Here is a 12,332-nt window from a genome sequence, read left to right as displayed (position 1 = left end):
GGTCCATTTCTAGCCTTCTGAGAGTTCTCCAGACTGTTCCCCACAGAGCTTGGACCCACTGACATTCCCAGCTGCATGGCTTTCTTTTGATTGTACAGCCCACCACAGCAGAGAGGGGAGGGGGCAGTAAGAGGAGGTTCCTTGCACCTGCAACTCACTGACCAGTCCCAAGCGCCATGCAATTAAATAAGCCCCGTTTCACTATTCCAGTATCTCTGAAACTTTCCCATCCCACCAAACTGGAACCCCATGGGCATTAACAAAATGTCTCCTTACCTCCTCTCCCACATCTTAAAAGCCACCATCCTACATCTTGTCTATGAATCTGCCTGTTCTGCCCTCCTGCAAGTGGGGATGTCGTCACTGGATTCTTGGGCGGAGAGAGAGACAGGCGGGCAGGTCCCTTTACCCCTTTGTGTAAGCACTTAAATGTGAACACTTAACGGGGTGCGCCACTGCCTGGCCCCCAGGTGGCTCTCTGTCTCCTTCTCTAGCTCCCCTTCCCTCTCAATTTCTGTCTGTCTCGATCCAATAAATAAAACCAACAAGTAAAATATTAAAAAAAAAAAAAAAAAGAAGGAAGAAAGAAAGGAAGAGAGAAAAAAGAAAGAGATCTGGGAACACATCGACTGGGGATCATCTTGGTTCAGTGAAGCCCTGCACAGACACTAAGAACAACGCTACTGTGCAGTGCACGTTACCTTCGCATCAGCCCTGACAGGATAAGGGGCTCTCCAGCTCGGGGGTTTACAGCTGTCACAGGGGTCGCAGCTGGTGGGCGACCGTCCTTTCCGAGAAGGGTGGGGCTGCATGGCTTCTCGATGAGCTGGAAGAGCAGATGCACAGGAGATGGAATTAGTCTCTGCAGGCCAGGAGCTCAGCCCTCACGTCCGTCCTGCGTCTGCCGCAAGCCTCCTGCTCTCCTCCTGCCAACACGCCTGACTCTACACGTCTCCTCTGGGTGTTGTATCAGCCAGTGTCGGTTCCCTCACCCTCCATCCCCTGCGAGCATGCAGGGTAGGCAGTCTTTCAAAGATATAATTCTGGGGGCTATGTGACAGTCTACTTGATAGAGCAACCTGTTACTAACCTGTTATGGTGCACAGGGACCTGAGTTCACCTTCCTGCAAGGTGGAAGCTGCAAGATTAGTGAAGCCAGCTGCCAACAGCATGCTCATACCAAAAGCAGACAGGGACACAGCAACAAAAAAGCAAAAGCAAACTATAGATCAGTATATCTGAGGAACATAGATGCTAAAATACTGAACAGGATCCTAGCCAATCAGATATAGCAGTATATCAAAAAGATTGTTCGGGGAGTCGGATGGTAGGTAGTGCAGTGGGTTAAGTGCACATGGCGCAAAGCACAAGGACCAGCATAAAGATCCCAGTTTGAGCCCCCAGCTCCCCACCTGCAGGGGAGTCACTTCACAATCAGTGAAGCAGGTCTGCAGGTGCCTATCTTTGTCTTTCCCTCCTCTCTCCATTTCTCTCTTTCCTAGCCAGCAATGACGACATCAATAAAAATAATAACTACAACAATAAAACAAGGGCAACAAAAGGGAATAAATAAATATTAAAAAATATTAGAGTGTAGGTAGTTGGGCAGTAGCACAAGGGGTTAAGTGTTGGGCAGTATGCCAGCTTCCCCCTTCTTATCCCTGCGGTCTATTTACATAACCAGTTACCTAGGAACCGCCCTGCCTGCAGGGCATTGGTTTAATCCCACTGGTTTAGATGTCTTTTTGCTCTGCCCCCTCTTGTAGTCACCCTGATTTCCACCAGACTCTTTTCGCTCCATCCTCTCTATGTCACATTCTGTTTCCACCCAACTTGGTGAGTATATATACAGCTGCTCTTCTGTTTGAACACACTGGGGATTGCCTTCTGGCTCCGAGAGTCCCAGAGTCTCTCTCCTGAGACGCTAGCTCCACACGAGTTCCTGATCCCTCTCCCACGCAGCAGCTTAGGTTGGCTCTAGTCGAGTTCTCTCCAACCCAGAGAGTACTTGCTTGGGAAGAAGCACCCTCAGGCTATCCCGGCATTTGGCGCCAAGAACAGGGACACATAACCAGCAGACTTACTAGAAGACATCCTAGATAAGTATACACCATTTGCGTATCTGCAACCTCCTGTTAAGGCACTGTGATTCTTTTTTTTTTTTTTTCTCTTTTCTTTCTTATTATTTTTCTGAGAACTCTCCACCATGGAAAATCTTTTCCAAATCCTGTACTCTTTTTTCTACATACAATTTTTATATCTCTGGGACATTTTTCTCGGGGCCACACCATGGATGTTTTTGACCATGGTCACAGCTTTTAGGGGATATATAGGGCAACCAACCAAAAGGCTAAGGGACCTTGAGGCTGAGGTCCAAGAATTAAAGGAAATGGTCATAGCACTTACCCAGCACCACAAATGCTTAAAAGAAGAAGCAAAGCCTGTCCTGATCTGGACCCACCCTAAGCCCTCTGCATCTTGCCCCAAGGCTCTCATTTTGGCAGACACATGTACGGATTCTACTGCGGCCTCCGCAACCACTTCTTCGGCCACTGCTTATCCAGCGGCTTCCACTTCTGTGACTCCTCCCCCGCTGCTACACACCTATCAGAGCAATTCCACACATTCCTGGTCAATGTTGTCCCCAACAGACAAAAACCTCAGGCCTGGTATCTGTATTCCACCACAGACCTGAAAGAACTACACCAGGCTATTAAGGAGGATGGAGTTCATGCTCCATGGACCAGGTCCATTTTACAAGGCCTGCTCCAGAACCTTAATACCCCCCAATATTGGAGGGATGGAACTCACGCTACACTCCCAGGTCCCCTCTTCCTGCAATGGGAGGCATTTTTTCATGACGAGTGTTTACAGCAATCGCAGAAAAATAGTCAAAATCAGCCAGAGGGGAATTTTGATGCATTGTTTGGAACGGGTCATTAGGAAACCGGAATTCAACAGGCAGAGGCCAAGTTTCCACCCGGGTATTTTGATCAGGTACACCTCTGTGCATTAAGAGCATGGAAGTGGCTAACACCACCCATGGGAGCAGCCTCAGCTCCATTCCCCATTCTCTCCCTTCAACAAGAACCGGATAAATCCCTGGCTAAATTCATTGCCAGGGTCCAATCAAGTTTGGAAAGGAAGATTTATAATCCTGATGCCCGTTTTCTCCTCCTGCTATCCATTGTCTGTGATGGCATGCTTCCGGAATTCTGAGAGGCATGTATCAGTCTTAAGAACAAACACCCAGATAGCTGGATTTTAGCTACACAGGATCTTAGATCAAGCTCTTGTCGGGCACCTACAATTCAGGCCTATGCAGCTACCCTACATCAGCGAAAAGAGACTGGTGGAAATCAGGGTGACTACGAGAGGGGGCGGAGCAAAAAGACATCATGAACCAGTGAGGATTAAACCAATGCCCTGCAGGCAGGGAGGTTCCTAGGTAACTGGTGATGTAAATAGACCGCAGGGATAAGCAGGGGGAAGCTGGCATATTGCCCAACAGTTAAGTGCAGGTGGTGCAAAGCACAAGGATCAGCATAAGGATCCTGGTTCCAGTCCCCAGCTCCCCACCTGCAGGGGAGTCTTTTTACAGGCGATGAAGCAGGTCTGCAGGTGCCTATCTTTGCCTTCCCCTCCTCTTTCCATTTCTCTCTCTCTGTCCAACAATGATGACATCAATAACAACAATAATAACTACAACAATAAAACATCCAGGGCAACAAAAGGGAATAAATAGAAAAAATATTTTAAAAAAAGATTGTTCATCATGACCAAATGGCATTTACCTCAGGGATGCAAGGCTGGTTCAGTACATGTAAATCAATGTGACCTAGTAAGCTTCTCCTTCTCTCTTTCTCTCTATCTCCTCCTTCCCTCTCCATTTCTTCTTCTTCTTCTTTTGTTTTTCAATTTCTTTATTGGGGAATTATTGGTTTACAGTTGACAGTAAAATACAGTGGTTTGTACATACATAATGTTTCTCAGTTTTCCACATAACAATTCCCCCCCCACCCCACTAGGTCCTCCTCTCCCTCTCCATTTCTTTCTGTTTGTCTCTAGTCCATAAGTAAAATCTTTAAAAACTGATATTCTGTAGCCTGGGAGGTAGTGCAGTGACTAGTGCTTTGTACTAACAACAGTATGACTTAGAAAGGAAGTGAAGACAGAACCATAGGAAAAAATGGGGAAAAAGAAAAACCCAAAACATTTATCTACATATAGGTAGATAGACAGATACAGATATAGACATAAATACATGTATGTGGTTATAATGTCAACCCATCTCTGTGGCCTTGGGAGAACCACTGTCGCTTCCAATGGGGGTAAATGGGGACACAGAACTCTGGTGGTGGGAACTGTATGGGATTATACTCCTGTTATCTTATCGTTTTGTGAATCAATATTAAATCTCCACCCTGTGGGTGGAGACCGGGGGCTCGAATCCAGGTCTGTGCTCACTGTAACTTGTGCACTTAACCAGGTGCGCCAATGCCTGCCCCCTCCTACTTTTACTTCTTCAAGTGAAGAAATAAAGGAAGTGAAAGCTGGAGAGCCCCTTCTCCTGTGAGGGCTGGTGCAAAGGTAACGTACACTGCGCCGTAGCGTTTCTCTTAGTGTCTGCACAGGGTTTTACTGAACCAAGTTGATCCCCAGTAGATGTGTTCATAACTGTTTTCCCTTCTGCCTGATCTTTCTTTCCTCCCTCCCTCCCTCCCTCCCTTCCTTCCTTCCTTCCTTCCTTCCTCTCTCTCTTTCTTTCTTTCTTCCTTTCTTTTTCCTTTTTCTTTTTTCTTCCTTCCTTTTCCTTTTTTCTTTCTCTCTTTCTTTTCTTTTTCCATCCTCCACTCTATTCCACATGTAGTAAACTTTGCCTTCCCCCTCTCCCCACCATTTTTTAATTGCCACTAGGATTATCACTGGGGCCCAGTGCCTGTATTATGAATCCACCACTCCCAGCAACCATTTACCCCTCTTTTCTATATTTGATAAGACAGAGAAATTGAGAGGGGGGTAGATAGAGAGACAGAAAGACTCTGGCAGAACTTGCTTTATCACTCTGGAGACTTCCCTTCTGCAGGAGGGGATGGGAGTGGGGTCTCAAACCTGGGTCCTTGCTCATGGTGCTCAGATTATTTTCTTTTAAAAAAATATTTATTATCTTTTGTTGCCCTTGTTGTTTTATTGTTATAGTTATTAGTGTTGTTGTTACTTATGTCGTTGTTGCTTGATAGGACAGAGAGAAATGGAGAGAGGAGGAACGACAGAGAAGGGAAGAGAAAGACAGACACCTGCAGACCTGCTTCACCACTTGTGAAGCGATTCCCCTGCAGATGGGGAGCCAGGGACTCGAACCCGGATCCTTACGCTGGTCCATGCGCTTTGTGCCAAGTGCGCTTAACCTGCTGCACTACCGCCAACTTCCGGTGCTCAGATTCTTAAGGTCTTTCCCAACTCAGGAAAACACTTTAAAAAAAAATTAAAGAATACCTTTTTATTTGAAGGCAACCTCATGTTTTAATTTTTAAAAAATATTTTATGTATTTCTTCATTTTTATTGGACAGAGACAAAGAGAAACCAAGGTGGAAGGAGTGGATAGAGAGACACAGAGAGACACCTGCAGTACTCATTTCACCAACCGTAAAGCTTCCCCACCACAGCTGGGGGCTGGGGGTTTGAACTCAGGGCCTTGCACACTTTAACATGTGCATTCAACCAAGTATGTCACCAGCCCATAACAACATCACATTTTGTATAGTGAAAAATTGACTGACAAACTGGTTAGTCAGACTTGGGCAGCGGTCAAAATTTTTTTTATTAAAAATGTACAGAACAAGTCCGTTACTTCATGGAGAACTACTAGCAGTATTTATTGCCAATTATAACATCAGCCTTTCCCAGTGCAAATTAGAATTAGGAAAGATGTGTATTTGCTATGGTGACATAACACTGTGACAACTGTTGGACTTTTTTTTTTAAGAGGTTAGTGGTGTCACCTAAAAATGTGATTTAAAAATAGTACGTAACAAAATGTGGACTGTACAAGATTGCTTCCAAGTGACCAGCTCACGGTGCTGAAAATCATGCCTGTGTGGAAGATTTTAAAAAAATATTTATTTATTTATTCCCTTTTGTTGCCCTTGTTGTTTTATTGTTGTAGTTATTATTGTTATTGATGTCATCCTTGTTGGATAGGACAGAGAGAAATGGAGAGAGGAGGGGAAGACAGAGAGGGGGAGAGAAAGACAGACACCTGCAGACTTGCTTCACCACTTGGGAAGCCACTCCCCCGCAGGTGGGGAGCCAGGTCCTTGCACTCTGTGCCACATGCGCTTAACCCGCTATGCTACCGTCTGACTCTCCCCACCTATTTTTGCCCCCAGGGTTATTGCTGGGGCTTGGTGCCTGCACTATGAATCCACTGCTCCTGGAGGCCATTCTCCCCTCCATTTTACTACACAGAACAGAGAGACATTGAGAAGGAAAAGGAGATAGAGAGGGATAAAGGAAGATAGACACCTGCAAACCTGTTTCATAAGGTCTGAAGCTTCCCCCTGCAGGTGGGGAGCAGGGGCTCAAACCGGGATCCTTGAGCATGATACTATGTTTGCTTAACTGGATGCACCACTGTCTGGCCCTGGAGACTCCTTCAAAGAGCAAGATAGACAGTTTAATTTTAAAGTCACAAAATACTAAGAAAAAAATTGAGTCTTGGTTATACATGGCTCTTAATTCTCCCTGCTACAGCCATGCTTCAGGTTTGATGTGCTCTTTTCTCTAAATTTTTTTTTTTATAAAAATGATGTATTTTTATTGCCTGCTTTTCCAGGAAACACTAATAAAAGGTGATTTTTTCAGGAAATTAAGGTCACAGAAGAGGAGTGAAATATGATGGAGAATATTGAACCAAGATATTTGCAAGTGTGTTAGCAATTTTAAGTGATAATTAATTGCAAAACAAATCACCATAAAACATGAAAATAGCATAGTGATATGATACTGGACAGTGATAGCATACAAAAATGGAAGAGAGGGGCCTCGCACATAGAACTCTGAGCTTCATAATCTTCGCTCAATCTGAGAAAGTCGCTCCATGCCAGAATCCAGGCGGGTGGTGTATCTTGGAGAACACAGAACAGTTTTGACATGGTATGTTTTTGTGGCAAAAATATTAAACAAAGCATAGCAGATGTTTACATGTTGGTTACCATAGTATTTTGGTCATATGTGTATTTAATCTGTGTCTTGTTTTCCAAATTCTGAGGAATCTAAGTGCACTAGCAAGAATGCAAAGAAACTTGTGGATCCTGGAAAGTTCAATTTTAATCAAGTCAAGGAAGGACTGTGACTTTTCCTGTTGAATTTATCAATGTTTGCTACAGATAATTATGCATATAAAAATATTTCATTTTTGTGGGATTCTGGGAGTTGTACAATAAATAGAGTGCTAGGCTTGGAAGCATGAGGTCTTGACTTCTGTCTTCAGCACCATATATAGCAGGCTTTAATTCTGATGGGATTCTGCTCTCTGAAAATAAGAAAATGCTCTTGTTCTGTTCTCTTTCACTAATAAGAAAATCCCAGATTACTGGGCAGACTCAGCCAGCAGCAGAAACGCACTGCTCCTGGAGGCCATTTTTTCCACCTTATTACATAGGACACAGAGAAATTGAGAGGGGGAGGGAGGTGGAGATGGAGAGGAAGAGAAGTAGAGAGACACCTGCAGACCTGCTTCACCATTTGTGAAGCGACCTCCTACAGGTGGGGAGCCAGGGGACTTGAACCCAGATCCTTGCGCTGGTCCTTCACGCCATGTGCACTTAACCCAGTGTGCTGCCAGCCAGCTCCCAATAAGCAAATCTTTAAATGATATTTCTTGTAGAGAACTGATCACACAGCGCTTAAAGTACACTCATGTTCATCAAAGCAGTCATTTCACTCACTAATTTCTGATCTAAAAGTAGGAATAATGTTAAAAACTTTCCTTTTTAAGCGCAGGTGGTGCAAGGCACAAGGACCAGTGTAAAGCTCCTGGTTCAAGCCCCTGGCTCCCCACCTGCAGGGGGGTCACTTCACAGTTGGTGAAGCAGGTCTGCAGGTGTCTGTCTTTCTCTCCCCCTCTCTGCCTTCCCCTCCTCTCTCCATGTCTCTCTGTCCTATCCAACAACGACATCAATAAATACAACAATAAAAAGACAACAAAGGAAACAAAAGGGAATAAATAAATAAATATAAAAAAAACCCAAAAACCTTTCCTTTTAATATTTTATAAGTGAAGTTCTTATTTTCAGAGAGCAGAATCCCGTCAGAATGAAAGCCTGCTACATTCCTTGTTTGGGAAGAGGATATGAATTCAGATATATTTCAAGTATATTTTTATTTATTTAAAAAAATTTAATATTTATTAATTTTCCCTTTGTTATCCTTGTTGTTTTTTATTGTTGTTATTGATGTTGTTGTTGTTGGATAAGACAGAGAGAAATGAAGAGAAGACGGGAAGACAGAGAGGGGAGAGAAAGACAGACACCTGCAGACCTGCTTTACCACCTGTGAAGCGACTCCCCTGCAGGTGGGGACCTGGGGGCTCTAACCGGGATCCTTACGCCGGTCCTTGTGCTTTGTGCCACATGCACTTAACCTGCTGCACTACTGCTAGATTCCCACAAGTAAAGTTTTATTAACAATGTTAAAAGTAATCAGTGGGTGAAGATTTTTGGAAGATGTAACTTCCTAGCAGGAGACAGGGACACTGAGGAGAGATTAAATATTCAGCAGGAAAGAAGCAAAAAGTCAGCAAGAAACAGGGTGAACAGGAGGCACAGATAATATAGCAAATACATCCCCAATTTTTACGGGTCACAAAAAACAAGAAAGATCAGAGATGTGCATACTCTCAGAGGGGTTAAAGAATAGGAAAGCTATCAGGGGATGGGATGGGATGGGATGGGATACAGCGTTCTGGTGGTAGGAATTGTGTGGAGTTATAACCCTCTTGTCCTATGGTTTTGTCAGTGTCTCTTTTTTATAAAATAAATAAAAAAGTGGACATCACTTATGTGCTCACACCTAATTATGACAGAATTATGTCAACACAATACTGTCCCTTAATGACAATTGCCAAATATCAGCTCAGGGACTCTGCACAGGACTATCACAGTAGGAAGACATTATCTATCCACTTTCAATTCTTACCTAAAATGCTTTTTCCTTGATTTTGCCCAAGCTGGGTGCTCATCATGAATGAAGAACTAAAAGAAATGTTGGAGTTGAAAAAATGTCAGCATTTCTCATTCTGAGCAAAACTGTACTCAAAGACAAGGTCAGTGGCTTTAGTGACACTTTAAAGAAATTATCTTTATTTATTTGCTAGAGATAGTCAGAAATCAAGAGGGAAAGGGTTGATAGAAAGGAATAAGGAGAGAGAGAGAGAGAGAGAGAGAGAGACCTGTATATCTGCTTCACCACTTGCAAAGTTTCCCCTGAAGGTGGGGACCGGGAGCTCAAACCCAGGTCCTTGCACATTGTAACTCAACCAGGTGCACCATCACCTGGTCCCACCTTAGTCACATTTGGAGAACATTTGATACTTTACTGGATGTGCTAGAGAAATAATCTTTTATTTCTTTCTTTCTAATTGCAGGAGGGTACAGAGGGAGAGAGACAAGACCAGAGCACTGCCCTACCATTTTATGAGCTGTTGGGACTTGAATTCCAGGCCTCAAGCAGGCAACACATGAATCCCATGGTGAGGATGGCAAAACTCTGCTGCAAGGAAGCAGTGAGCTTGCTCTTCCTTTCCTTGGTCAAGATGGGCAAAAGGTCAAACGGGCTGATTTGTAAAGGACTCTTTTCACATCATTGCTGAGAGTCAGGTCATGATTCTTTATTTTGCAGACGTCCTGCATTTAGACTTGTCTGGTCAGAGAAGATGGCAAGTGGCTGCCATGTGAGGCACGATTTCTATAAACCTTGTTTACTGACTGAAGGAGAATCAGCCACAGCAAGAAAGAAGAGTCAAGAAGCTATTCTATTCCTTCTGGAAATGTGATCTAGGTGAAGAAACCATGTGCGTTGTTATTATAAAGCAAGTCATCATGTGGGAGCAGGGAGGTGGCTCAATGAATAAAGCATGTGCTTTGCAAACCTGAAGTTCTAGGTTTGATCCCTGGCACCTCATATGAGCAGAACATTACACACATACAGAGTAAGACATTCCTTTGTAAGACATTCCTTTGCTTCAAAGCAGCTGGATTTCAGGGAGGGATAGACAGCATGGTGCCTTAATCCCAATGTGGACCAGCTGCCCTGACAGAGGTGTGCTTAGTAAAGTTCTTTGCATCTTAGTAAATTGCTTTGCATCTCAGGAAAATCTAAGAGATATACTGTGAGTAGGCTCCTGGACACTGAGTAGAAGGTAGCAGAAGAGTGAACATGAATGGAAGGCAGGATTGAGAGATGTTGAGTACCACTACTGACTGTTGCTCTAGTCCAAGCAAGAGTTGATGCTGGTTATGCTATGTGAGTGGGAGGTAGGGAAAGAGGGGGGGATGGAGGGATTCCAGACATGTTCTGGGGAGAATTCTGAGAGCTGGAAATGGATTGGGTAGAGACAAGGAAGACAAGAAAGAGCTCAATATTCATGTAGTGCAAGTTTGTAGGAGGCTTGTAGTATTTACTTGGCAATGAAAGTAGATGTGGAGAGATCAATTTCCAATATTAGGAGTGTGAGGTGCTTGTCATCTCTCTGATGAACACTCCCCATTGGGCTGCTGAGTATACAGACCGGAAGCTAAGGAGGGTGGTTGGGCCAGAGGACAAAAGGTTTAGGAATTGTCAACTTAGAATTGCCATTTTACATCTTAGGTGTGTGTGTGTGTGTGTGGGGGGGGCATTACTTAAGCTCTTAGGGATATACAAAGGAACCCTTAGGAAGATGAACATTTGGAGGTCAATTTGGGGAAGAGTTAAAAAGATAAAGGAACTTAGGGATGGGGTGGTGGCACACCTGGTTGAGTTCATATTACAATGCACAAGGACCTGGGTTCAAGTCCCCACTCTCCACCTGCAGGGGAGAAACTTCATGAGTGGTGGAGCAGTGTTGCAGGTGTCAAAAGTCTTTGACAAATCATTGGGTGTCTCTATCAAAGGCAAATTTTTACTTTCTTGTGCAGTCTTTGTGAGTCACTGTGCAAGAGAAGACATGACCCAGGCCCCAGGTGAAGAACCAACAAGAAATCCCTGGCTTCTTACCTGAAAGCTGCAGGAGGGGTCTCTTGATGATTCTGATTTTGTGGCAGGGGAGGTGGGTGAAGCCTCTTCTGGTGACCAGGAGCTAGGGAAAAGAATCATATGATTTCACCTTTAAAATGAACAAGAGACTATTAGAGGTCTGTCCATAGTTGTACAATTTCAACCCATTCTTCTCTGATCACTAGGAAAGGGCTGTGGCAACTGTAGTCCATGACATCTGAGGTTCCTCTGCCTCCTGGAAGTGAATTATTTTCATGGTTATAAAAAATCATTTTGAATAATAAACATTAAATAACATCAAGCATATTGAATCTACCACTGAACCTCCACAAAATACAGAATTTTACTATATTTGGAGAAATTGTAGGAGTAATTCTAGAACAATTAGCTTAGTTTTTAAAACTTAATTCATATTAATTCATCCAGTCATATAATTCAACATTTATTTATATACTGTCAACAGAATTATCACTAGATATTGGTGTCTGCATGGCTCCACCATTCCCTGTGCCTCCCCCCTCTTAATAGTAGGTGAGAGACAGAGAGAGGAAGAGCAAGAAAGAGAAAGATAGTGAGAGAGGCATCTGCAACACTGATCCATCACTTGTGAACCTTCCCCCTCTGCAGATGGGGACTGTGGATTTGAACCCAGTTGCTTGTATGTTGTAATGCATGCACTCTGCCAAGTAAGCCACTACCAAACCCCTCAACAAATACTTATCAAACAGTAACTTGGGACAGTTACTCTGCTAGAATCTTGAGATATAGTAGGGGAACAAGTTAGGGATAGTTCTTACATTTTAATAAGTGAAAAGAGAAAAGAATACAGCCAGGGCAATAAAAATTCATATTTTTACACATGATGCAAATGAAAAAATATAATGTCATTATTTTGGGGTAGAGTGACTGTGCAGTTGAGGAAGGCTTTCCTCAGTAATGACAACTGAGCTGAGCTCTTAAATGAAGACAGAAAACCAGAAGAAAAGATCAGAGAAAGTGGACTGGACACAAGCAGTAGGTGAGGTTGAGTCAGAAGAAGGAGTGAGCTGGAGTTGAATCTTGCATTTGAGGCATA

General features: G+C 43.7%; 1 protein-coding gene across 1 annotated transcript in view; it reads right to left on the bottom strand.

Annotated features, from left to right (window-relative positions):
* CLNK (cytokine dependent hematopoietic cell linker) overlaps window positions 1-12,332 on the bottom strand; it is a 75,760-nt gene that overhangs the window by 16,133 nt on the left and 47,295 nt on the right. The window contains exons 8-9 of the mRNA XM_060188467.1: window positions 11,258-11,339; window positions 702-826 (exon numbers count right to left, since the gene is read on the bottom strand). Coding sequence (XP_060044450.1) covers window positions 702-826; window positions 11,258-11,339 — 207 coding nt within the window. The remainder of the gene's footprint in view (window positions 1-701; window positions 827-11,257; window positions 11,340-12,332) is intronic.

This window comes from Erinaceus europaeus, chromosome 3 (assembly GCF_950295315.1).
Source record: "Erinaceus europaeus chromosome 3, mEriEur2.1, whole genome shotgun sequence".
Lineage (NCBI taxonomy): Eukaryota > Metazoa > Chordata > Mammalia > Eulipotyphla > Erinaceidae > Erinaceus > Erinaceus europaeus.
Note: the sequence above shows the minus strand (reverse complement) of the source record. Positions and strands in the feature narration are given on the sequence as shown.